Source organism: Carassius auratus, chromosome 19 (assembly GCF_003368295.1).
Source record: "Carassius auratus strain Wakin chromosome 19, ASM336829v1, whole genome shotgun sequence".
In the NCBI taxonomy this organism is placed as follows: domain Eukaryota; kingdom Metazoa; phylum Chordata; class Actinopteri; order Cypriniformes; family Cyprinidae; genus Carassius; species Carassius auratus.
The window spans coordinates 23,438,845-23,463,844 of NC_039261.1; the positions used below are offsets into that span (position 1 = coordinate 23,438,845).

Sequence of the window (25,000 nt, forward strand, 5' to 3'; positions counted from 1 at the left end):
GTTTTTATCTATCTGTGTAAGCACATTTTCTCCTTCAAATATCAACACCAAAATGATTTATTTCTTTTTATTAATCACATTTTTCCCCTAATTTCCAACAACAGAAAAAAGTTTTATTTGTTTTTATTTATGGATTTATTTAAACACATTTCCTCCTCCAAATCTCAATACAAAAACGATTTATTCGTATATTTAATGATTGTCATTAAGTTGATTAAATACATTATTTTCATTGAACAGGTTTTCTCCAATCATCAAATCAAAAACTATTTATGTATTTTGTTTGGTTTATTTTCTTAAGGCACATTTTCTCTTTTCCAGATATGTATACAAAAACCTGCATGTTTATTTATTCTGATACTTATTAATTACAAAAAATAACAAATATATATTACTTAATTTTTTAAAACGTGTTTGTTTGAATTGAATTGAACTGTTTGAAGTTTAATCCATTAGATGAGTGAATATGTTTTATGAAGCGAGTGAATCAGTTTGGTTTTGTATATGTAATTTTTATATATATATTTTACTTAATAATAATAATAATAATAATAATAATAATAATAAATATTGAAAATGATTTAATAAAAAAAAAAAAAGTGATTTATTATAGAAATGTAAGGCAGGTAAAATGCCTTATAATAGTGAGAAAAAATAAGAAATATGGAAGTAAAGTTTTTTTTTTTTTATTGAATATGGAAGGTAAATATGATTAATAGACATGGAAATAATCGAATTTTTTTTACAGTGGTCCTAAAATCTCTCGTGTTTTGTGAAAGTGATGTGCAGGAATCTGTATTTTGTGTGTGTCTCATGAACTGACAGGTAAATGGTTTCCACGAGAGGACTTCCTGTGTGATCAGGGTACAGTAATGTGTTTGATCAAGCAGTAATCGCTCGCAGCGTCTCTTCTGATGCACTAACCTCACCTTTCCTCTCGCTTCACCTCATCTCTGAATATACTAATGCTGTTCTGTGCTCACTCACTTCACCACATCAATGGGTCTGGGGGCATTTTGGTGGAGGGGAAGGTGTAAAAGCACTGTTAATCTTTTACAAGGGGATCAGTGCATCGACAGAAAGGAAAGAGATTAGAGAAAATAAATCATAAGGACATCAGGTTCCCATTATTTACCTACACAGAACCAGTATCAGTGCTAAACTGTCTCTAAATGAAAGTATTGTATTTCTGACAAATGAAAAAGAAATCCTTTGCATGTTGCATTAAAATGCATAAAAATTAAATTTTCAGATGTAGGAATAAAACTAGCATCACAGTCAGGATTTAGCAGTGTTATTTTAATATGATGTAGATACTATTGTAGCATAATATTATGAATTGTTTTTATTTTCACTTTAATTTCATATTCTACTAGTTTTTAGTAATTGAATTAGTCATTTTTTATTAGTCATTAGTAATTCATTTTTTTACCTTTTATTTATAAAGTAATTTTTTTTAAAATACATATACCAGTTTTAGTTATTTTAGTACATCAGGTTCAACTAGCTTAAATAAAATATTTACTTTATACTATATTCAATATAATATTTATCTTTATTTCTGTTAATGCACATGTTTGCACCAGTATTTTGAATATCTAAAATGACGCTTTAATGGTTTTTAGCTTTAGTTTTGGTGAAGTGTAATAACCCTGGGATCAGCAGGCAGTGCTCAGATTCTCCTGTCACCGTTTCTGTGGAAAGGGCTTCATAAGGAGCGCTCATGAATCTTCTCACTGTGTCAGGAGGAAGATCTGGAGGGGTTCGAAGCGCACATGGAGCCTCCGAGCCCCAGACAGGACGTGGAGGACGAGCTGGCCGCTAAGAGCCTGGCCCTGGAGGAGCTGAGGAGTGAGCTGGAGGACATCAGGTTTGGAGCTGAAGGAGTGCAGCAGGTGTGTGTGCTGAAGGACTCGCGAGTCACGCTGGTGATACTATACTGTAATTGAGACGTGTGTGTGTGTGTGTGTGGTGTGGCTTTGTGTCTGCAGCTGCAGGACTTTGAGGAAGCGCTGAAACAGAGGGATGAAATCATCACGCAGCTCACCTCCAATCTGCAGCAGGCTCGAACCGAGAAGGAGGAGGTGATGAGGGAGTTTCTGGAGCTGACGGAGCAAAGCCAGAAGCTCCAGCTTCAGTTCCAACAGGTATCAGACCTGCGCTACGTATCTTCAGCTACAACAGTAACTGTGATGCTACTGTAAAGATAATTACAGTGAATGCTATGATAACGATAACTATAGGGATTACTCTAATAGCAATAATGAAAGATAATAACAATAGCTATAATGATAGCATTTTATATAAAACGTGCTGGAGCCATACATAATGAAGACAATTGCGCAAATAACTGCAATTGCAGATTTTCAAACAGAGATGGTGACAAACTTACGGACTGCAGCTTTAACTTATGATAACTATAAAAACTGCGAAAACGATAGCTATAACGATGACTTTAGAGTTTACTGCAAGTATTATGGTTACTATAATGATAACAAGTGCTAACGCTAATTTTTGCAGTTCCTCTAATGCTAACTATAGCAATAACTATATCAGTTACTCTAGTGATAACTAGAATGATAACTACATAGCTAATAACTATAAAAATAGCAAAACTTATAGTGATAATTATAGCTAAATCTATAACTATAGGAATAAGTATAATGATAGCTATAACTATAATGAAAACTGTAATGAGAACTATAAAAATAGCGATAATGTTTATAACAATAACTGTAGCAATGATAAGTATAGTGCTAACTTTATCTTTAATGAAAGGTACGATGATAACTACAATAACTTTAAAAATAGCTATAACTATAATTATATCTGTAGCAATTACTATTATGATAACTATAGCGGTGACGAGAATAATGATAACTGGTAACAGTGCAACTAATGATAGCTATAAAAATATCGAAAACAATTGAAATAACTGTAGCGATAATTATAACGAGAACTAACGAGAAGTATAACAAACTATAATGAGGATGTAAAACTATAACAGTAACTAATGATAGCTACAAAAATATTGAAAATGATAGTGCTAACTGTAACGATAACTGTAGCGATAACTACAACAATAAGTTTAACAAACTATAATAAGAATAACGAGAACTATAACAGTAACTAATGATATTTACAAAAATATCAAAAATGATAGTTGTAACGATAATTATAGCGATAACTACAACAATAAGTGTAACGAACTATAATAAGTATAACGAGAACTATAACAGTAACTAATGATATTTAGAAAAATATTGAAAATGATAGTGGTAACTGTAACGATAATTATAGCGATAACTATAACAATAAGTATAACGAACTATAATAAATTTAACAATAACCATAACTGTTACTAATGATATCTACAAAAATATCGAAAATGTTATCGGTAACTGTAACGATAATTATAGCGATAACTATAATAATGATAAGTATAATAAGCATAACTATAACAGTAACTAATGATATCTACAAAAATATCGGAAATGATAGTGTAACTGTAACGATAATTATAGCGATAACTACAATAATGATAAATATAACGAAGTATAATAAGTATAACGATAACTATAACAGTAACCAATGATATCTAAAAAAATATAGAAAATGATAGCGGTAACTGTAAAAACGAGCTATAATGATACTAAAGTGCTAGGGATAACTATAATAACTGTAAAAATGACTATAACGAATTACTATAAAGATAATGTTAAGGTTCTGCTGCAGTTTTGTCATCTGCCGCATTAAATCCTCAAGCTTTGTAAAGTGGATTCTGCATAAATTAGCATAAAGTACATCCACCCACATCTCGCCTCGTCCCCTGTTTTTGAGTTTTTTTAAAGTGTTTTTTCCTCAGCTGCAGGCCGGTGAGATAATGCGTAGCTCCAACATCAGCTCCACCGCTGCAGATCTGCTCCAGGCCCGTCAGCAGATCACGCTGTACCAGCAGCAGCTGGACGAGAGGGACGCACAGGTCAGAGGTCACCAGGAGAAGACGCAGGAGCAGCTTCTATTGATCACGCAGCTCCAGGAGAGTCTGAGTGAAGCAGAGAGGGTGAGTTCACTATAAAACAAGTCCGCCCACTCAACGGCCATCAGCCCTAGGCAGCTGTCTACAGTCATGTGATCCAGCATCATGATCTTCACTCATAACACACTCAAATATGCTATTGTTCAAGTATGGCTAACGGACAGGCATGTTTTTGCATTCGAGTCCTCTTTAAAAACAACCAAACAGACGTTTATAAGTGAACTGAATAATTACAGAGTGAATGATTCAATGACTCACTCATCAATACAGTGACTTTCTGCCACTTACTGGCGTTTAGTTTCTCATTGCATAAAAAAAACTCCTTTATTATAATTATTTATGCCATGTTGAATCAAGGTATAACTTAATACATTTCCATTCAATGCTTTTCTGAATTAAACACAATAATGACTTTAAATGATCTTTTTTTGGGGGGGGGGGGGGGGGTGATTTCGCAGCCAAGATTGATGTGTGATTACTTTGTGATTAATTAGGTTTGTCTGCACTAGGGCTGGGAGAAAAGTCTTAAAGGGTGGGGTGAAATGCTATTTCATGCATACTGAGTTTTTTACACTGTTAAAGAGTTGGATTCCCATGCTAAACATGGACAAAGTTTCAAAAATTAAGTTGTACGTTTGAAGGAGTATTTCTGTTCCAAAAATACTCCTTCCGGTTTGCCACAAGTTTCGGAAAGTTTTTTTTCGAGTATGGGTCTGTGTGACGTTAGATGGAGCGGAATTTCCTTATATGGGTCCTAAGTGCACTTCTGCCGGAAATGTCACAAAAGAAGTGTTTTTTTGGTTGCCAGGGCAAGACAACCCTGCACAGATTATTTCTTAAGGATAATGCAGTCCCAACGAAAAAGGGTCACGATCGTGTGTTGGAACCGCAGGCGGTGAGTAAAACTGCTTCAAATATCTCTGCCTCCTTGTTAGTGCGTTCACTCCCATGCCGGAGACCCGGGTTCGAGCCCCGCTCGGAGCGAGTCGTTGCTGCTGCTCTCGTTCAGTTTCAGCCTCGAGATCTGATTCTGGATCATAAATAAACGGCTGAATCTGACTGTAAGCCATGGTTTGTTTTGGTTGGTTTTGTCCTCACGGTAATGTCACAGCTTCCAAACGCTCTCAACGCAAAAGCCTACTGGCGCTCGTGATTCTTTAGCTCCGCCCACACGTCACGCCTCCAGCCGGTCGTGTTTTTCCAGGAAAAATCGGTACAGACTATCTTTCTCTTGTGAATATAATATAACTAAAGACTTTTTGGAGTTATGAAGGATGCAGTACTACTCTATAGGTACTCAAGATTAACAGGATATTGAGTGAAAACCAGCATTTCACCCCCCCCCCTTTAAGTGTGCGGTTACAGACTAGATTACAGCGCCATCTGCTGTTAACATATAACCTCAGAATCAATTCCAGAGAGAATCGTGAAGCATTCAAAAGATCGATCCATGAATCGGTTTCGTATCGATTTACCATCACAGCCCTAGGTTTGCAGTTAACTAGATAAAAAATTGCACTTGCTCGACAGCAATATAAATCTTGTTGAAACTAAAAAATTTGCTTTCCTGTCTTCAGCTCCGCACACAATCTGAAGAATCGTTTGCTCAGAGTTTACGAGAAAAGGACTCGCTGAATACTGAACATCAGCGTCTGATAACACAGCTTCAGGATCAGCTTCTGTCTTCCAAACAACAAGTGGAGGAAGTCAACAAACATCTGTCAGTGAAAACCCAAGAGCTAGACGCCTGTGAAAAAGAGCTGTCCGCGTCCAGACAGAAAGAGCGCATGTCGTCCGGAGAAATCCTGCAGCTGATGAAGAGCGTGGAGGAGCTCCAGCAGCGCTGCCAATCAGAGAGACTCGAGGACGACTGGAGACGCCGGATGGAGACGCTGAGAGGCGAACTGGACGAGATGTACGGTCAGCAGATCGTGGAGATGAAGCGGGAGCTTCGCACGCAACACACGACAGAGCTGGAGCGAATCCAAGCGCAGCACTGCTCAGAAACGGAGAAGATGGTCCATCAGCATCAGTCAGAGCTGGAGAGGTGTAAAGCTCAGCTGTTCCAGAGCGCCGGAGACGCCAACGTGCTAAACGTGAAGCTCGTCGAGCTCCAGAAGAAGCTGCAGGAGACGCTAGTGTTGCGAGAAAAGGCGGAGCAAGAGCTAGCGCAGACGAGAACAGATAAACTCGGTCTGGCGCAGGAGTTGGAGCGATTGCGCGACGAGCTGCAAAGAGCAGAAATACAGAGCCCAGAGAAAATACAACACACTGTTAGCGACCTGCGGGCGCAGCTAGATTCGGCGCACAAAGCCAACGGCGAACTAGAAGCCAAGCACGAATCAGAAATCACCAACTATAAGATCAAACTAGAGATGCTAGAGCGGGAGAAAGACGCGGTGCTGGACCGCATGGCCGAGTCGCTGGAGTCCGAGCTGGATCTCTTGAGAACGCAGCTCTTGTTCAGCCACGAGGAGGAGCTCTCACGACTCCGAGACGACCTCACACGGGAAAACCAGCTCAACGCGGAGAACCTGCGCGACGAGATGGACACGAGACACCGCGAGGCTCTGGACCAGCTGCGGTCGGTGGAGAGCGAGAGAGCGGCGCTAGCTTCAGAGAGACTCGCGCTGCTCCAGGACATCGCCCGCCTTTCCTCGGACAACGAACAGATGTGTGCGCGACTGAACGAGCTTCAGGAGGAGACGGAGAAGCAGAGAAACACCTTCTCCTTTGCTGAGAAGAACTTTGAGGTGAACTACCAGGAGCTGAAGGACGAGTACACGTGCCTCGTGAACGCTAAGCTACAGCTCGAGCGGCGCTTGGAACGTGAGACGGAGGTCAGAGGTCACGAGGAGGTGGACGGGAAGACGCTGATGGAGAAACACACCACAGAGCTGATGGAGAAGCTGGAGACGGCCGAGAAGGAGAAGAAGAGCTTGACCGAGCGTCTCTCGCTGATGGAAGCGGAGCTGGAGACGCTGAAGAGAGGCAGAGATGAAGAGCTGGGGTCTGAGACACATGTCCACATGAGGAGCGAGAGAGACAGCGCACACATGAGGAGCGAGAGAGACAGCGCACACATGAGGAGCGAGAGAGACAGCGCACACATGAGGAGCGAGAGAGACAGCGCACACATGAGGAGCGAGAGAGACAGCGCACACGCAGCAGCGCAGGAGGAACAGGTAAGAGACGTCTCTCACACTGCAGACTCCTGATGATTTCGTATCGGCCGGAGTGCAGGGTGATGGAGGGGCGAGAGAGACTGTGGTGTAATAGAGAGAGAGAGAGAGAGATTCTGCTGTTTGTGTGACACTCTTGTATCTCAGCAGCTCTGAAGAACATGAGTGCATATAAACAGCCTTAAAAGCTCATTATTTACATTTAACTTTTACATTTATTCCCTAAAACACCATGAAACCATGAAACGGGTCAAATTTCACCCCAAAATCAAAAGATGTTTTTGTGTAAAGAAAATCGTGTGTATTTCTGTAGCACATTTAAAGCCCATTATGTTTTAATTTTTATTATTTTTTTTTTTCATTTTTATATTATTTATTTATATTATTGCATTATTATTTTTGATGACAATTAAGCACATTTAACCCCCTAATTCTCATAGTCATAGTAAGTCTGGATTATTTTATTTTTTATTTTATTAAGCTGTTTTTTATTAGGTTAATGGAAGCACAAATATTACCAGGGTGTAGAAATAATTCACAATGTAGATAATCTAATTCTAATCTAATAATTTTCATATTACTTTCATTAGAGAGATAGAGAATTTTTTTTTTTTTTCTTTTTTGTCAGTAATGATAATTTGGAAATGTTATTATGATTACAAAATTATTATAATGTCACATGGTAACAAATCCAAGTTTTGTCACCATTTTTTTTACACTAATTGTACCATTTTTCAGATCATTTTCCACCGTCTCTCTCATCTTTAATTCTGAATATAAAGGGCTGATTTTATGAATCATCTCCTGGTTTGTTCTTCAGTGCAGGGGAAGGTTCTGAACACTGAGTAGCTGTTGATCTGTGTGTGTGTGTGTGTGTGTGTGTGTGTGTGTGTGTGTGTGTGTGATCCGCAGGTGTTGATGGGAGACGCTGTCAGAGTCTCGCTCATGATGCAGCCGCAGGAAATGGACGGCTCTGATCATGTAAGTGTGTATCAAACTCTTACTGTTCATCTTCGGCTGCAGCTCAGCAGGATTTACTCTGAAACCATTTTCACTCAGAAATTATCACTGAAGTTCATAAATAATTTCAGAGAAATGGCAAGTGCAAAAATAAGTTGAAGTGAAGTACAGTGTAAAACTGTGTGTAAATGTGCTCGAGTGTGTGAGTGAGTGAGTGTGTGTGTGTGTGTGTGTGTCTGCTGTGGTTTAAGTGCCATTAGGTGAATGTGTTAGTATTAGTGTCACTCTGACATTCATCAGACACCTGCTCTTAAACACTGGAGGTGTGTCCTGTGCAGCTGATTTCTCTCTGTAATCGCTGCTCGATCTCCATTGTGAGTGAGTGAGTGTGAGTGAGTGTGTGTGTGTGTGTGTGTGTGTGTGTGTGCGTAGCTCATATGAACTCTTTTGTTAGATGTTTGTTTCAGATTGAGATGTGTAACCAGATTTTAACATGTTTTAGCTGATTGTCTCTGCTGTATTTAGCGTCAGGTAGTTCTGCTGTAAGAGGAATGTCTCTCTGTCCGTGTGTGTGTGCAGGATGAGTGTCGTCTGCAGCTGGAGGCTCAGCGCATCAGTCTGTCTCAGATACACACCGCTCAGCTCGAGCTGCTCAGAGAGAGTCTGTGTGAGCAGACACCGGAGGAGATGAGGAGAGATGACGGTCAGCGCGCAGGTCAGTTCAGACGCTCTTTCAGATCCATTATTAAGAGATCCATCAGCGTGAAAGAGAGAGGCACTGTCAAACGGCTCACTCGCTCTGTGCTCGTACCCAGAGATTGCGTTGAGTAATGTAGCTGCACATTCACATGTTTGCAGGTCGTGTTTCTCCTGTTCCTGCGGAGCTCAAGTCCGAGTCTGATGAGTGCTCTGAGCGTCTGGAGATCGAGCGGCTGAAGAGCTACTATCAGCAGCAGATGGAGGAGACGCAGGAGCGCTTCACAGCCGAGATCCTCCTGCTGCAGAGCAGACTCCAGGAGCTCACAGGAGCCGGAGAGGTCTTCAGGTGAATAACCTCAAATCTGATATCACACCACACAGAAACAAGGGCTTGACATCCATTCATGTTTGTCCCAGTCGGCTACACTACTGGCCATAAGTTTGGAATAAATAAAAAATTGGTCTGACCCACAGGGAACATGTCGATTAAAAACAAAAGCGGACAGAGAATAGATCCTTGAGGCACTCCATGGGAAGAAGTGACACTATGAGACTTGTTTAAAATATTTTTTTTTCCATTTTTTCCCCAAAGATAATATGGTCCAATTCACAGGCATTTTTAGATCTATACATGTTTTGATAGTCTCTTCTGATCACCAAGGCTAGACTTAAAAAAAATTCAGTAAAAACTATTTTTAACATTGATAACAATCAGAAATGTTTCTTGAGCAGTAAATCATCATATTTTCATGATTTCTGAAGATCATATGACACTGAAGACTGGAGGAATGTAAATGAAATGTAATGTACATTTTTATGTTTAATTTTGAAATCTCAGAGGGCTTCAGATGAACGAGTCTCTGAGCGAAACCCGTTTTGTGATCCGTCTGTCTTCATTAATGCTGTTATTGTTGCTTTAATTAAAGTCCCGTTCCTCTCTGTCGCTCTGCTGAGTGTTTTTCATCAAGCCTCCTAACTTTTCATTCGCTGTCTGACATTTACACACAGAGGCTGAAAACATAAGACTTCTCGGGCTGTAATTCAGCCCTGTGTGTGTGTGTGTGTGTGTGTGTGAGAGAGGGTCTCTTCTCTTTAATTATTAACCTGCTCTAGAGCTTGGTCTGTCAGACATCAGACGTGAGTTAGTTCCTCATCGGCCGGTGAAACAGTGTGATGTGTGTGTGTCATTAATGACAGAGATGTCCAGCTGTCACACATCTCAGATTAAAGACTGTATCTGTGCTGCCTCCCTGTGGACACTCTCCACATCTCCCCAAATACAGCCGAGTCATGCTAACACATCTCTTTCTGCTTCTCTGCAGTCTTGTCTGCATTCAGTTTCTGTTCTTCTGTAGCTTTCTCTGGAAAGCTGTGCTCATTATCAAAGGCAATATTCAAAGGGATTTATACATGTGTTTATTTTTCAGGGTTTTTATCCAATGAATTTCCATGACATTTCCAGTTGTTTGTGATTTACTGCATTCAAATATTTTTTACTCTAAATTTATATATATATATATATATATATATATATATATATATATATATATATATATATCACTAGTTATTGTTTTGGTATATTATTTATTATTATTTTTCTGCATTTCTTTTATATATTACTATATATTATATTTAACATAATATAATTTTCTTAATATATATAATATAATCTTTAAAATATTTTTTTATTATTTATATTAATTTAATTTAATTGATTTTTGTTTATTTATCTTTATTTTTATCACTAGTTTTTGGTCTGGTATATTATTATTATATATTATTTTCTTTATTATATATAATATTTAAAATAAAATGTTTTATATATAATATATAATATAATATATTTAGAAATTATTTATATGCATTTTTATTTGATTTTTTTTTATTGAATTATTTTTTGTTTATTGAATTAATTTATCTCATATGTTGTGCAGTGTTGTGGTGCATGAGGTCAGTTTCTGCTCTGCTCAAATGTGATGTTGACTCTCTCTCTATCTGTGTGTGTGTGTGTGTGTTTTCCCAGCATGCCGAGTATCTGTCCGCCGCAGACGAGAGACGAGCAGCGTGAACCTCTTCAGGTCAGTCTCACCTCAGTGTATCAGGTATAATTTCTACTTCTGAATGGATTTTGATCCTCTGTGTGTGTGTGTGTCAGGAGGAGAGACTGAGAGGAGTGTGTGGTCTGGAGGAGCCTGAGCTCAGACGTCTGGAGGAGGAGATCTCCAAGGTGCTTCACCACACTTTAACACTCTCTCATGACTGTAATCTGTACGTCTGCTTCACTGGCTGACGTCTGCACCATAGATAAACTTAAGAGGAATGCTGCTCGCAATTGTGCACGTTTGGCTAATGATAGACTGAAAGTTTTTTATTTATTTATTACTGTTATTTTTTTTTAACCAAATGTTTAGCCATTTAGCCTAAAGCATAACCAAAAATAATGTTTTTCAAATATATATATATATTTTTTTAGCAAGAAAACCTCAGAAGTTTCTATAGCTTTGTAATGAAAGCGTTATAATATTCTCTGCTAATGATGCACCAGAATTATTTTTTTATATAATATTTAGCTGAAAACTGAAATATTGCGTGGTTTTTCCCCCTTAATTTAATTCTTCTTAATTTTGTGACAAACATGGCTTATTCTGGGTTAGTGATGCACTGAAATAATTTTTTACCAGAACCAATATTAAAATTGTCATGTAGCCAAAAACCTAAAACCAAAAATGTTTCATATATATATATTGCATGCATTTATAAGACATCACTAAAAGATTAAGTACTAATACTAATAATGTGTAATATAATTCATATACTGATCAAAACAGTCCTTTTCTTACTGTCCAGTTTATGTGCATTGAATGTCTTGAGGTTAGGTGATATTATTGTGAAGTCTTTCTGCGTTTGTGAATCCGATCGATGGATTGATGACTGATTTCAGAAGGTTTCTTTCAGCACAGATGTTGATTTGGTGCTGTATGAATGGAGGGTCTCAGCAGTGTGAGGTTGTGAAGTGGTCGGTGTTTCTGTGTTTGCTGTGTCAGGTGATCGTGCAGATGTCGGTGGAGTTCGCCCAGCAGACTGAAGAGACTCGGATCAGCAGACAGAGCCGAGAGACGAGCGCTGGGACACAGACGGACAGCAGAGAGGAAGAGGAGGACCCACTGATGAAGGTGAGATCACGTCTGCCACAGACGCCTCACCAGTTCTGCTTTATTAGAGCAGTAATCCCCGAGAAACTGTGGTTTACAGTGAACTTATCAGCTGAGGGGCGTTGTTATGAACGAGCTGTTATAAAATCACTGTAAACCACAGCTTCTCTGGGATTATTGCTTTTATAAAACGGTTATTCCATGAACGTAGTAAGGTTTCACAGAATGAAACGGAGCAAATAAAGTGTAATGATATTAATAAGAACTGTATTCTTCCACCAAACAATGTAGCTCCTCAGAATCAGTTGTTGTTGTTACAAAGTGGTTGCCAAGCAACACACAGAAGTAAACAAAGGTGTGTGTTACTTTGTAGTCGTTTACAACAGCTTTGAACACGGCTCAGCCAATCAGAATCAAGGATTAGAACCCTCTGTTTATAATAATGATTTTGTTCCTTTTAATTCTTATTAGGATTCAGAATTTGGTCATGAGTGACTTTTCAGTGTCCTTTATGAATATATGAGCTCATGTGAGTCTCAGATTCATTCTGCAGTTCGAACTAGAAGACGGAGTGTGTGTGTGTGTGTGTGTGTGTGTGTGTAGATGATCTGTAGGACGAGTGTCATTTTGTAGCATTGAATCAGATCACATTTTCTGCATGAAAACACACACACACACACACACTCTGCTCTTAGCTCCAGTGTTTTTGACGAGATGGGATTGAGCATGTTATTTAACTGATTAAATCTTCTGTCAGATTGCTCCTGATCTTTAACTTCATGCGTCATCAGTGTGTTTATTAGGGGTGGTTTTAGAGTCAGTTTTCGGTATGGTTCGGTATGTGCTATGTTTATGAAAAACTATTCTTTCTAATAAAAAAAGATGAATAGTATTCTATCCAACTACAAACAACAGCACAAATAAATACAACAGAGTAAAGATACAAACAATAACCGTGATTGTCTGTTTGTTTGCTTTTATTTTATTTATTTATTAATTTTATTTAAGCTAGTTTCCAAGGCAGCATTTCTCTTTTTCATTTAATTTTTCATTTAACTACTAAAGACATATCTTTTTTCTCCATCACCTGACCAATTAATACTAGCACTTACCTACTCTATTCTATTTTATTCTACTCTATTCTACTCTACTCTATTCTATTTTATTCTACTCTACTCTACTCTACTCTATTCTATTTTATTCTACTCTACTCTACTCTATTATATTTTATTCTACTCTACTCTACTCTATTATATTTTATTCTACTCTACTCTACTCTATTATATTTTATTCTACTCTATTCTATTCTATTTTATTCTACTCTACTCTATTTTATTCTACTCTACTCTATTCTACTTCTTTCTACTCTACTTATTTTATTCTACTCTATTCTATTCTACTCTATTATATTTTATTCTACTCTACTCTATTCTATTTCTACTCTATTATATTTATTCTACTCTACTCTGCTCTATTCTATTCTGTTTTATTCTACTCTATTCTATTCTATTTTATTCTACTCTATTCTATTCTATTTTATTCTACTCTACTTTACTCTATTCTATTTATTCTACTCTATTCTGTTTTATTCTACTCTACTCTATTCTATTTATTCTACTCTACTTTACTCTATTCTATTTTATTCTACTCTATCTATTCTGTTTCTACTCTACTCTATTCTATTTTATTCTACTCTACTCTATTCTATTTTATTCTACTCTACTACACTCTATTCTATTTTATTCTACTCTATTCTATTCTGACATTAATATAAAAATGAAAATGAATGTATAATGTGACCCAGTCATCAATATCACAGATGTATATTTGTAGCAATAGACAACAATACATTGTGTGAGTCACAATTATACATTTCTCTTTCATGATGAAAATCATCTCCTACCATAAATATATCAAAACTTCATGTTTGATTAGTGATATGCATTGCTGAGAACTTGATCTGAACAAGTGTAAAGCTGATTTTCTCAGTATCAGAGTGTTATTGATGGCTGGTGTCAGCTCATGATCATCTGCTGCTGTCTGATGATGGAGATGAACCGCTGTCTGCTGACTCCACAGTCTCCTGAAGAAGAGCACAGACCACAGGAGGATGAGGAGGAGTGTCTCAGAGCGTCACACACACTTCAGCTGGAGCAGAACACACTCCTGACGGCTCAGATACACACTCTCACCCAGCAGCTCCTGCAGGTGTGTGTGCTGCTTCCTGTTCCTGTCCCACTCGAGGGTTAACCAGCAGTTAAACAGCTAGTTAGTCACGGTTTAGCTCACAAACTCACTAATCTCCTTTAACTACAATATTAACTGTCACCCTCCTGCAAGAGTTCATATTTCAGTTACTCAACAACACATTTACTTGTATTTGAATTGCCTATACATAAATATTGAATGTTTTTAAGTGTTTTTATTTTGATGATTATTTTTAAATCATTGTAATTAGCCTTTTTTTATGATTAATTTTTTTTGTTATTATTATTTTGTTTATTATTTCATTTAAAGCAATTTTATGTATTTTATAGGACCTCCTGGTTAAATAAAGGCATAATAAATAAAAACAATTCTAATTTAACATTTTTATTTTTTAAGGGACATTTTTATTTTATTCAAATTATTTGTTTTAATTTGATATTTTTTATGGTTAAATTGACTTTTAATAAAGTTTTTACTTTGTGTTTATTTAAATATTTTTATTTGTACTAAGTTTTATTTTTATTTGGCTTTATTTAATAAAAAAATTTACTCATTCATGAGTTTATTATCAGCAGAGATGTTTTAGTGCTGACTGTACATCTGTGTGTGTGTGTGTGTGTGTGTGTGTGTGTGTGTTTGCTGCAGACGGAGCTGGAGCTGCAGCAGACCGAGAGACACAGAGATCAACACCTGCTTCCCAGCATGCAAAGCTGCAGCACACAGACGGAGCAGGTACACTTTCACTCCTCCTTCGGTTGTTAAATAGATAAATATATAGATGTTGATAAACACCCAGTCATGAGTGAGTATGTAGATGTGTTTGTGGCTCTAGAAGCTGCTCTGGTGTTGTGTTGTGTTTGACCGTGATCAAATGACCGGCTTCTTGTCTGCTGTTTCTTCTCTCCAGACGCAAGAGGAGGAGGAGGAGGAGGAGGTCAGAGGTCAGGGAAGAGCTGTGACCATGGAGCCGGAGCTCTCGTCTGATGAGGTCATCACTGAGAGGTGAGGATTTCACTGGGCTCCAGCCAAACATTGCACCTCACAGAGAGAGAGATTTACCATTGACTTTACCGTTTCTAGTTTCACTTTTTTATTATTATTATTTTTTTTTATTAAATTAGAAATTTTATGATTTAATGTTAATGTTCAATTTTTTTCTTTTTCTTTTAAAAATATTAATTTACTACTTATTTTCTGCTTATTTATATTTTTTTCTGATTTTTTTATTTTTACATTAAGATTATTTAATTGTATGTTTTATGATGTAATAATACTTTGCTACTGTTATTTTAAAGCAAAATTATTCATTATAATTATGCTTTAAGCTTTACTAGGCCTATTACTGTTTTTACAATTTAATTCTATGTTTATTTTAGTGAACATTTATTTGTATTAGTTTTTAATTAATCTTTTTTAATAGATTAATAAGATTTAGTAAGTGTCATTAAAAATACATATTAACATTTTCATTTTTATTACTTAATTACATTTTTAGTAAGTTTAATTTTAATTTGTTTTTATTGTTTAATGTTTGTTTACTACTTATTTTGTACTTAATTTAAATTTTTCTAATTGAATATATTTTTGATATATTATTTATTATATTTTTTATTTTACAATATATTTTATACATTTTTATTTAATACATTTTTAGCTAATATTATTTTAATTGTACATTTTATGGTGAAATAATATTTTGCCACTCAATTGTAATTGTTTTTGTTTATTGTTTATCTTAATTTGACTAGTAATGGTTTAATGATGTTCTAGTGTTGTTTATTCTCTGAGTCTGTTGTTCAGAGTGAGTCAGTGTCTCTCTCTCTCTCTCTCTCTCTCTCTGTCTCTCTCTCTTCTCTCTCTCTCTCTCTCTCTCCTCTCTCTCTCTCTCTCAGGGATGCTCTGTGTCTGGTGAACGCTCGTCTGCGTCAGGCTCTGCTCGAGGTGCTGAAGACCACCGCTGCGGTCGAGGAGACCATCGGCCGTCATGTGCAGAGGATCCTGGAGGCGTCCAGCGAGGGTCAGGACACAGGTCAGACACACAGACACACACACACACACACACCACACACAGACACACACACACACACAGGCTGTGTCTGTGTCCTGAGGTCATGTGACCTGTGTGTGGTGTGTTCACTGATGCCAGGCTTGTTTCAGGAACACACACATAACATTATAGATTTTAGTGATAAAAAGATATTGTTTTAATATTGTTGATTTTCATTCTAGTTAGTTAGTAGTCATTCTGTGTGATTTTAGTGTCATTAGCTTCACTGAGGTGGTGTTATGATTTTTATTGTTATTTTGATTCGGTCTTTATTTTTTTATTTATGTCTAAATAATAGTTATTATTTTTTTATATTTAGTTAAAGTTTAAGTAATTTTGTGTTTTAAGGCTGGGAATACACTGTGCGATTTTCATCCGATTTTGAGCTGAATTCTGACTCGTGCGACTTTTTTTGGGGTCGTTGGTCGTGTAGTGTTCCTGCAGTGTACAAGGGGAAACGAGAGGCGATTAATCGCTTGGTCGGATGGATTTCTGACATGTATTAATTGTTTAATTGTTTTGGTTTTTATTCCATATTTAATTAATTATTTATATACAAAACAATTACTAAAATTATATATAATTTTTTGTAATTTTTGTAATTTTGTGTCATTGAGTTACTATTATGATTTGTATAAATAATATGAATTGGTGTTAATTTAATATTTCTTTATTGTTTAATAATATTATTTTTTTGTAATTTTGTTGTGTGTTTTTTGATTATCTTGAATCAGTTTTTTTATATAATTCATATATATGATTATTTACTGTAATTCTTGTTAAAGGTATAATAATTTGGTTGTGTGTTTTTGTCATTAGACGTATATAGAAGTATATTTTACCTTTTTTTTTTTTATGTTTTCAGTGTGTGCTTTAGTTGTAGTGTAATATGATAACTATAATGACCCAGAATTGAGATCTTCAGGATCACTTCCTGGTGTCTCATATGGCTCCTGTAACACACAGAACACATTGTGTGAGGTCACCTGAGCTCTCATTCATGTCTCCTTAAGCATTTTCTCATGTCATACATTCATCTGGAGTTCATTTAATCTGTCCTGTGTTCTTTTGGAGAACATCTCGTGTTCGACCAGGGTTAGAGCTTCATCCTGTGGGCTTATAAGCTGTTATAAAGCTGTTATAAAGTTATGTTGTTGTGTCCCGCACACAGACGTGTCCCCTGAGGGTTTCCTCAGCAGAGAGACCGAGAGAGACGAAGAGCTGGAGCTGTGGCTGAAGATCCAGGGGGCGGGGCTACAGCTGCAGGGGGCGGAGCTCCCGCCAGAGGGGGAGGGGTTTCTGATGAGCATCAGCACACGACTGCAGAGCGCTGTGGAGAAGCTGCTCATCACCATCACTGAGACCAGCACTCAGGTACACAAGACCTCTGTAACTAAACCCAAATACTGTCAGTCAAGACTTCTGCTTCAGATAAATGCTGCTCTTACGAACTTCTATTCATCTGTGAATTCTGGAAAATAAAATGTATCACAGTTTCCTCAGAAATATTGAGCAGCACAACTGTCTTCAACTCTGATAATAATCAGAAATGTTTCTAGAGCAGTAAATAAATTATTTTCATGATTTCTGAAGATCATGTGACAAATGGGAATGGCTGAAAATACAGCAGAGAATCACAGAAATAAATGACACTTTAACACAGATTCACACAGAAAACAGCTGTTTTACATTAGAATAATATTTCACTATTTTTACTGTATTTTTATCAAATAAATGCAGCCCTTGGTGATAAGAAGTGACCCCAAAAATTTGAATGATAGTGCAAAATAATTACTCAATGCAGTGGTTTTTTTTTTAATAGTTTTTGGTAATATTTAGAAGATATATTTTTTAATCTATTTTCTGTTCTTTTCAGTTGTAGTTGAAATATTGTCGTGTTTTTGGCAGTTTTATTAGTTTTTCTGAAGTGGGTAAAATGTTCATCTTTTTTTTATACATTTAATTTAATTAAATTCATCTATACATTTAATTTAATTTATATATTTTATTTATGTATTACATTTTTTTTGTTTAATTTTTTTTTCTGTTAAGGTGTATATGTTTTTGTGTAATTCTATAATAACATGTTGGTGAGATCAGATCAGAGTCCAGCAGATGCTCTCAGGTCACATGATCTCTGCTGGGGGCGGAGCCGTTCACTTCGGTTGCCAATAGATACTGGCTGATTTGCATAATGCTTTGGTTTCCGTGGCAGCAGTGTTGCTGGTCTGCAGTAGAGTGAAGCTATCTTTGCTAATAGTTTATTTATTTGTTGGGTTGTGAGCAATCTAATATTGGGGGTCGCGATCTGAAAAGTTTGGGAACCCCTGCACTATAAATAGGGAGGAAAATACATGAGGCACAGGTGAGCACAATTAGACCAACTAGGGTAACAGGAGGTTGTGAACTAACAACTAGACACAGGAAACAAACATAAAACAAAGTCACAGTGCAAAACCCTGACACTCTTTACATTTTGGTGATTATTGTGAAAAGATTTTTAATGAAGTGAGACCTGACTTCATTCCTTTCATTCTTTTCGTTCATTTTTTCATTCATTCTTTCATTTCTTCATTCTTTCGTTCATTCATTTTCATTTGTTCTTTCATCCGTTCGTTCAATCGTTCATACATTCATTCTTTTGTTCTTTCGTTCATACATTCATTCTTTTGTTCTTTCGTTCATTCATTCATTCGTTCATTCATTCATCTTTTTTTACATGTTCTCACCACAGCTGTAATATCTTGATTGCTGATTTCGGCTGCCTTCTATTGATATTTGATGCTACAGATTTGTAGATGAGATCAGCTCAGATCCGGTTTGACGTGAAATATGAGCGAGTGCACACCCAGAGCAGATGAAGATCTCTTGATGCACTGCTGGACATGATCAGAGCCCTGCTGTGGTCAGACACACAGATCTGAGTGTAATCAGGTGTAATCAGGATGATTTGTGGTGATGATGCTGTGTTCAAGCTCTTAATGTGAGTTAACCGTGTAACGGCTTGCTCAGGAATGAAGATTTATGTCCAGGTTTGGGTGTAGGAGGAGAAGTTAATCAATAATGTGCTTATGAGGGAGTCTTTGAAGAGAAAATAATTACTCGGATGGACTGAAAGCAGCACATTCCTGATTATTAATGGTCTTGGTGGTCTTTAACTCTCTTAATGCAGTCAGGTCCGTTTTGGCTTGAAAAACATACACACATATTTAAAAAATATATAGTTCTTAGGAAGGGAACAGAACTTTGCAGATGCTTTAAGACCCTAAAAATACACTTCATTTATTTTTTACAATTATTTTTTAACAGATATAACCTTTAAAAAATATGTTTGTTTCATGTTTGCCTCACTTTGAACCTGGGCTAGTACGGAAGGCCATTAGTGTCAAAATACTTCATAAAATAATCTGTGAAGTTATATTAGTGTCAAAAACTTTTGTAAAACACATTTCACCTTTACTCTTCTCTCACACATTTTTTTACTGAATTATGTTAATGAACGTGATTATGTATATACATATATTAATGAGCCTTTTCAGCATAAAAAAACAGACTTTATTTCTTTTTTTCCAAGTAAAACTTATTTAGTTTGAAAACTTCTCAGAGTAAAGTTCATGTTGTTTTGAGTTAAGAATTCAAATTCCATTCATTCCAGTACGGTTAATACTAATAATTCTCAGATTAAATGTTTTTATAAATTTCACACGATTATATATTCAAATCAAATTTCTCATCAATGCTGAAAAAAATATCTTTGTATTTTACATAATAGTTTTATTTGCTCTGGTTCATGTGTAACCAAATTATTTTGGTTTTGGTTATATATATCTATTTTTTAGTTTATAAGAAAAGGGTAAATGCAGTACTAACTTGATTTATTATTATTATTTTTACATTCATTGATTTATTAGTGAGAAGTTGTTTATCAGATACAGTATGGTTGGAAAGTAGAACAAAATATAAATACAATTCTGAAAAACCAGGAATGTGCAAATAGATATTCTGAATGCATTGAAGCTTAAATCATCGAGTTCTCTGTTATAGAGAAGGAATCTGGTCGGACAGGTTCAGGCAGGGTGTGTGTGTGTGTGTGTGTGTGTGTTAAATCACCTGCAGGCTTCAGGACTCCTCCTTTACAGTCGACGTATCCCACACATGTCCAGAAACCAGGAAGTGTTTACCCCGGCTGACAGAGAGACAGAGAGACAGAGAGAGAGAGAGAGAGAGAGAGAGAGTCTCTATGGTCTGTTCTCGCTCGTTAATGAGGCCCTGTATTTTCCCACAGGACCGTTGCCACGGAGGCATGGAATAGTTAATAAGGTTCCAGCGGGAGGGAAACTGAACGGGAGAGTGTGTGTGTGTGTGTGTTTCTGGCAACAGGTTGAGTTGAGTTTCCTCTCGGGATTGGAGCTGGTTGTTCCTGACCATGTGAAGTGTGTGTGTGTGTGTGTGTGTGTGTGTGTGTTCACACTCTGATTCATCTGTGCGTCTCAGACGTCTCTCAGGACACTGTTTAGAGGAGACATGGACTCTTGCCGGACGTGTTGGGACTCGGCCGTCCTGTGTCAGGACATGGATGTGTACGAGGTGGAGTCTCGCATCCCGCTGCCTCGACCCTTTCCTCTGACACACCTGCTGCACGAGAGGAACGCTGTGGTCGTGCAGACGCAGATCTCACACGTCAAGCAGCGCCGCAGCGGACACCTGCTCAAAGTGGTGTCTAAGATCTCCCTGCCCACGCCGCCATACACCGTAAGACTGAGAGCTTGGGAGAGGGTTTTATAGACATCGCTGGCTGTAGAGTTAGAGAAGAGGCTCTGGAGCTGTGTGTGTGTGTCACAGAAATCCTGGCTTTTGTTGAAGCGGTCTCACATCAGAGTGTGACCACATGAAGACGATCAAACGCTCAGAGCTTGTTGACACAGTGTGCTTTTCATCTGTATTTTCAGACCGCTGTAAAGCTGAACAGTACTGTCGCACGGTACACAAGATTACAGACTTGGGGCTTTAAAAGTCACCAAAGATGCATTTATTTGATCAAAAATACAGTAAAAAAAGTGAAATATTATTATGATGTAATATAGCTGTTTTCTGTGTGAATCTGTGTTAAAGTGTAATGTATTCCTGTGATGCTCCGCTGTATTTTCAGCATCATTCCTCCAGTCTTCAGTGTCACATGATCTTCAGAAATCAGAATAATATGATCATTTACTGCTCAAGAAACATTTCTGATTATTATCAGTGTTGAACACAGTTGTGCTGCTCAATATTTCTGTGGAAACTGTGATGCATTTAATTTTTCAGGATTCAAAGATGAAGAGAAAGTTCAAAAGTACAGCATTTATTTTGAAATAGAAATCTTTTGTAACATTATAAATGTCTTTGAACATGTGCAGATATAAGTCAGATATATGATTGTTATTCCAGTGGATATTCTGCATCAGGTTTACAGTGTTTTATTAGTGTCTCTGTCTCTCCGTCAGCTGGAGCATGCTCGGATCACACAGACGGAGCTGATGAGGGAGAAGTTCAGACACAGTGAAGAGATGGAGGAGCTGCAGCACAGACAGGAGGAGCTCCAGGAGCGACTGTGTGAGGAGGAGAGAGCAAGAGAACAACTGGCACTGGAGCTACACACAGCTGAAGGTGTGTGTGTGTGTGTGTGTGTGTGTGTGTGTGTGAGGAGGAGAGAGCTCGAGAACAACTGGCACTGGAGCTACACACAGCTGAAGGTGTGTGTGTGTGTGTGTGTGTGTGTGTGTGTGTGTGTGTGAGGAGGAGAGAGCTCGAGAACAACTGGCACTGGAGCTACACACAGCTGAAGGTGTGTGTGTGTGTGTGTGTGTGTGAGGAGGAGAGAGCAAGAGAACAACTGGCACTGGAGCTACACACAGCTGAAGGTGTGTGTGTGTGTGTGTGTGTGTGAGGAGGAGAGAGCAAGAGAACAACTGGCACTGGAGCTACACACAGCTGAAGGTGTGTGTGTGTGTGTGTGTGTGTGTGAGGAGGAGAGAGCTCGAGAACAACTGGCACTGGAGCTACACAGAGCTGAAGGTGTGTGTGTGTGTGTGTGTGAGGAGGAGAGAGCTCGAGAACAACTGGCACTGGAGCTACACACAGCTGAAGGTGTGTGTGTGTGTGTGTGTGTGTGTGTGTGTGAGGAGGAGAGAGCTCGAGAACAACTGGCACTGGAGCTACACACAGCTGAAGGTGTGTGTGTGTGTGTGTGTGTGTGAGGAGGAGAGAGCTCGAGAACAACTGGCACTGGAGCTACACACAGCTGAAGGTGTGTGTGTGTGTGTGTTGTGTGTGTGTGTGTGTGTGAGGAGGAGAGAGCTCGAGAACAACTGGCACTGGAGCTACACAGAGCTGAAGGTGTGTGTGTGTGTGTGTGTGTGTGTGTGTGTGTGTGAGGAGGAGAGAGCTCGAGAACAACTGGCACTGGAGCTACACACAGCTGAAGGTGTGTGTGTGTGTGTGTGTGTGTGTGAGGAGGAGAGAGCTCGAGAACAACTGGCACTGGAGCTACACACAGCTGAAGGTGTGTGTGTGTGTGTGTGTGAGTGAGGAGGAGAGAGCAAGAGAACAACTGGCACTGGAGCTACACACAGCTGAAGGTGTGTGTGTGTGTGTGTGTGTGTGAGGAGGAGAGAGCAAGAGAACAACTGGCACTGGAGCTACACACAGCTGAAGGTGTGTGTGTGTGTGTGTGTGTGTGTGAGGAGGAGAGAGCTCGAGAACAACTGGCACTGGAGCTACACAGAGCTGAAGGTGTGTGTGTGTGTGTGTGTGAGGAGGAGAGAGCTCGAGAACAACTGGCACTGGAGCTACACACAGCTGAAGGTGTGTGTGTGTGTGTGTGTGTGTGAGGAGGAGAGAGCTCGAGAACAACTGGCACTGGAGCTACACACAGCTGAAGGTGTGTGTGTGTGTGTGTGTGTGTGTGTGTGAGGAGGAGAGAGCTCGAGAACAACTGGCACTGGAGCTACACACAGCTGAAGGTGTGTGTGTGTGTGTGTGTGTGTGTGAGGAGGAGAGAGCTCGAGAACAACTGGCACTGGAGCTACACACAGCTGAAGGTGTGTGTGTGTGTGTGTGTGTGTGTGTGTGTGTGTGAGGAGGAGAGAGCTCGAGAACAACTGGCACTGGAGCTACACAGAGCTGAAGGTGTGTGTGTGTGTGTGTGTGTGTGTGTGTGTGTGTGTGAGGAGGAGAGAGCTCGAGAACAACTGGCACTGGAGCTACACACAGCTGAAGGTGTGTGTGTGTGTGTGTGTGTGTGTGAGGAGGAGAGAGCTCGAGAAACAACTGGCACTGGAGCTACACAGAGCTGAAGGTGTGTGTGTGTGTGTGTGTGTGTGTGTGTGTGTGTGAGGAGGAGAGAGCTCGAGAACAACTGGCACTGGAGCTACACACAGCTGAAGGTGTGTGTGTGTGTGTGTGTGTGTGTGTGTGTGTGTGAGGAGGAGAGAGCTCGAGAACAACTGGCACTGGAGCTACACACAGCTGAAGGTGTGTGTGTGTGTGTGTGTGTGTGTGTGTGTGTGTGTGTGAGGAGGAGAGAGCTCGAGAACAACTGGCACTGGAGCTACACACAGCTGAAGGTGTGTGTGTGTGTGTGTGTGTGTGTGTGTGTGTGTGTGTGTGTGTGTGTGTGTGAGGAGGAGAGAGCTCGAGAACAACTGGCACTGGAGCTACACACAGCTGAAGGTGTGTGTGTGTGTGTGTGTGTGTGTGTGTGTGTGAGGAGGAGAGAGCTCGAGAACAACTGGCACTGGAGCTACACACAGCTGAAGGTGTGTGTGTGTGTGTGTGTGTGTGTGTGTGTGTGTGTGTGTGTGTGTGTGAGGAGGAGAGCGCTCGAGAACAACTGACACTGGAGCTACACACAGCTGAAGGTGTGTGTGTGTGTGTGTGTGTGTGTGTGTGTGTGTGAGGAGGAGAGAGCTCGAGAACAACTGGCACTGGAGCTACACACAGCTGAAGGTGTGTGTGTGTGTGTGTGTGTGTGTGTGTGAGGAGGAGAGCGCTCGAGAACAACTGACACTGGAGCTACACACAGCTGAAGGTGTGTGTGTGTGTGTGTGTGTGTGTGTGAGGAGGAGAGAGCTCGAGAACAACTGGCACTGGAGCTACACACAGCTGAAGGTGTGTGTGTGTGTGTGTGTGTGTGTGTGTGTGTGAGGAGGAGAGAGCTCGAGAACAACTGGCACTGGAGCTACACACAGCTGAAGGTGTGTGTGTGTGTGTGTGTGTGTGTGTGTGTGTGTGTGTGTGTGAGGAGGAGAGAGCTCGAGAACAACTGGCACTGGAGCTACACACAGCTGAAGGTGTGTGTGTGTGTGTGTGTGTGTGTGTGTGTGTGAGGAGGAGAGAGCTCGAGAACAACTGGCACTGGAGCTACACACAGCTGAAGGTGTGTGTGTGTGTGTGTGTGTGTGAGGAGGAGAGAGCTCGAGAACAACTGGCACTGGAGCTACACACAGCTGAAGGTGTGTGTGTGTGTGTGTGTGTGTGTGTGTGTGAGGAGGAGAGAGCTCGAGAACAACTGGCACTGGAGCTACACACAGCTGAAGGTGTGTGTGTGTGTGTGTGTGTGTGTGTGAGGAGGAGAGAGCTCGAGAACAACTGGCACTGGAGCTACACACAGCTGAAGGTGTGTGTGTGTGTGTGTGTGTGTGTGTGTGTGTGTGTGTGTGTGTGAGGAGGAGAG

General features: G+C 39.2%; 1 protein-coding gene across 1 annotated transcript in view; it reads left to right on the forward strand.

Annotated features, from left to right (window-relative positions):
* LOC113120217 (A-kinase anchor protein 9-like) overlaps positions 1-25,000 on the forward strand; it is a 61,043-nt gene that overhangs the window by 10,624 nt on the left and 25,419 nt on the right. The window contains exons 4-20 of the mRNA XM_026290151.1: positions 826-864; positions 1,746-1,895; positions 1,992-2,147; positions 3,866-4,063; positions 5,617-7,224; positions 8,134-8,202; positions 8,761-8,896; positions 9,040-9,226; positions 10,904-10,958; positions 11,036-11,107; positions 11,925-12,053; positions 14,112-14,240; positions 14,886-14,972; positions 15,148-15,242; positions 16,133-16,269; positions 17,459-17,661; positions 21,771-21,933. Coding sequence (XP_026145936.1) covers positions 826-864; positions 1,746-1,895; positions 1,992-2,147; positions 3,866-4,063; positions 5,617-7,224; positions 8,134-8,202; positions 8,761-8,896; positions 9,040-9,226; positions 10,904-10,958; positions 11,036-11,107; positions 11,925-12,053; positions 14,112-14,240; positions 14,886-14,972; positions 15,148-15,242; positions 16,133-16,269; positions 17,459-17,661; positions 21,771-21,933 — 3,613 coding nt within the window. The remainder of the gene's footprint in view (positions 1-825; positions 865-1,745; positions 1,896-1,991; positions 2,148-3,865; positions 4,064-5,616; positions 7,225-8,133; positions 8,203-8,760; positions 8,897-9,039; positions 9,227-10,903; positions 10,959-11,035; positions 11,108-11,924; positions 12,054-14,111; positions 14,241-14,885; positions 14,973-15,147; positions 15,243-16,132; positions 16,270-17,458; positions 17,662-21,770; positions 21,934-25,000) is intronic.